The 2,228-nt window shown below is 34.4% G+C and overlaps 1 protein-coding gene across 1 annotated transcript in view; it reads right to left on the bottom strand.

Annotated features, from left to right (window-relative positions):
* Positions 1-761: 761 nt before the first annotated feature.
* Positions 762-2,228, bottom strand: part of LOC111715626 (uncharacterized) — a gene marked incomplete at its 3' end in the record, with an annotated part of 2,343 nt that continues 876 nt past the window's right edge. Inside the window, 2 exon segments of the mRNA XM_023490977.1 lie at positions 762-822; positions 1,683-1,889. Of these exon segments, the coding sequence (XP_023346745.1) occupies positions 762-822; positions 1,683-1,889 (268 nt within the window).

A 2,228-nucleotide genomic window follows, 5' to 3' on the forward strand; every position in this document is an offset into this window, starting at 1 on the left:
GGCAGATCTCTTGAACTCTCCACAGCTCTGACCAGACTGAGTATCCGCCCGTAGTTAGAAACAAGGCGGATAAAACAGACGAACTGCCCGTAGTTAGAAACAAGGCAGATACTCTCAGCATCTCAGACCAGACTGAGTATCCGCCCGTAGTTAGAAACAAGGCGGATAGCACAGACAAAACTGCCCGTAGTAAGAAACAAGGCAGATACTCTCAGCATCACAGACCAGACTGAGTATCCGCCCGTAGTTAGAAACAAGGCGGATAAAACAGACGAACTGCCCGTAGTTAGAAACAAGGCAGATACTCTCAGCTTCTCAGACCAGACTGAGTATCCGCCCGTAGTTAGAAACAAGGCGGATAGCACAGACATACATACTCGTAGAATTCTCCCAGGGCCGGTCCTCCCTCCCAGAAAGTCCACTTGCTCATCCCATCTGGAGCCACTCAACCCCTGAACTTGGATTTCGGAACAAGTTCACCGGAGTTGAATATTCTGGCCTCAGTCATTGGTCGGTTTTTCGTTTAACAACTAATAGAGGTTACATTTTATGTCGTCGTTAATTAATAATTTAAAAAAAACTAATTCTGAAAGCGTATCCACCCCCAAATCAGGAGTTTTGAACTTCGAATTTGCACTCAAACTCAGGATTTACAGATCTTAAAAAAGTTTAATATGTCTCAAATGAATCCTTAAGAGGTTTTCCGCAACACTGCGTCCTCAGTTCAACTACCTTACATAGCCGGTCACTCCCTTTAATAATCATCAGATTCTTGAATATCATCCAGGTATTCATCAGAAGAGGGACAGCCCTTCAAATAGCCTAAACAAAAAGATAACATAAATTCATAATTGATTTATTTGAACCAGGTTCAACTAGTAGTTCCAAGCTCAATTGTGCAAAAGTGTCATTTTGTGAACAAAAAATATACCCTGGCAAAAATATTCCTCTACCATATTAATAAAAATCAACTGTAACTGTCCAGAGTCTAAAACTAAAGAACAAAAAGTTTTGACTTACATTTTAAGTTCATGGTTAAATTTCTGAGTTCTGACTTAATTTAAACTTTAACCTTGTGGTTAAATACTTAACCCTGTGGTTAAATATTTAACTCGCCAAAATCGACGAGTTAAAATTTAAACCCAGGGTTAAAATCTTGAAATTCTGCATTTTCCCTATTTGTCTATTATTCAATCATCATTCAGCTGAAAAACGAGTTAAAATTTAAACACAGGTTTAAAATCTTGAAATTCTGCATTTTCCCTATTTGTCTATTATTCAATCATCATTCAGCTGAAAAGCGGCATTCAACTTAACGATATATTTAAAAGTGAAAACCTTGTGTTAGAAATTTCACAGTTTTAGATAAATTAATTTTTGCATGTAAACCCAAAAAATTGGTTGTAACTGTAAATATGTTTATTTTTCGGTTACGTAAAAATTTTAAAATTAACTATAACAGCTGATTAGGGATAGTTACGTAATATTCTCCGTAAATCCTTTTCTCTGATTGGGTGAGATTTTTACCGGGAAATTCAAATTTCCATTCAAGGTTAAATTGAGAAAGTTTAATATTTAAGTAGCAACTCATTAATTTTTAGAACTTTTAAACTTAAACTTAAACTTCGCGCATTCTTTAGTTTTAGACTCTGTAAATTATATAATTGAATGAATCCCAATACCTTGAACTTGATCCTGAAGTATATTACAGAGATCTTCAAATAGGAAAGTATTCTCGTACTTCTTGATTTCCTTGAGTACATGAATCCAGTTCTCCTGGTTGATCTTGAAGCTAGAGACAACTTCCTTGATCAGGTTCCTGGCTCCACGCAGCTCATACTTATCTCCCAGATAATACAGACCAAACAGATCATCAATAGAGGATATATCTGAACATAAATAATAATAAGATCATTAATAGAGGATACATCTTAACATAAATACCAATAAGATCATTAATAGAGGATATATCTAAACATTAAGACCAATAAGATCATTAATAGAGGATATATCTGAACATAAATATCAATAAGATCATTAATAGAGGATACATCTGAACATAAATACCAATAAGATCATTAATAGAGGATACATCTGAACATAAATATAAATAAGATCATTAATAGAGGATACATCTGAACATAAATACCAATAAGATCATTAATAGAGGATATATCTGAACATAAATATCAATAAGATCATCAATAGAGGATATATCTGAACATAAA

The sequence above is a fragment of the Eurytemora carolleeae genome, unplaced genomic scaffold (genome assembly GCF_000591075.1).
Source record: "Eurytemora carolleeae unplaced genomic scaffold, Eaff_2.0 scaffold1818, whole genome shotgun sequence".
Taxonomy (NCBI): Eukaryota; Metazoa; Arthropoda; class Copepoda; order Calanoida; family Temoridae; genus Eurytemora; species Eurytemora carolleeae.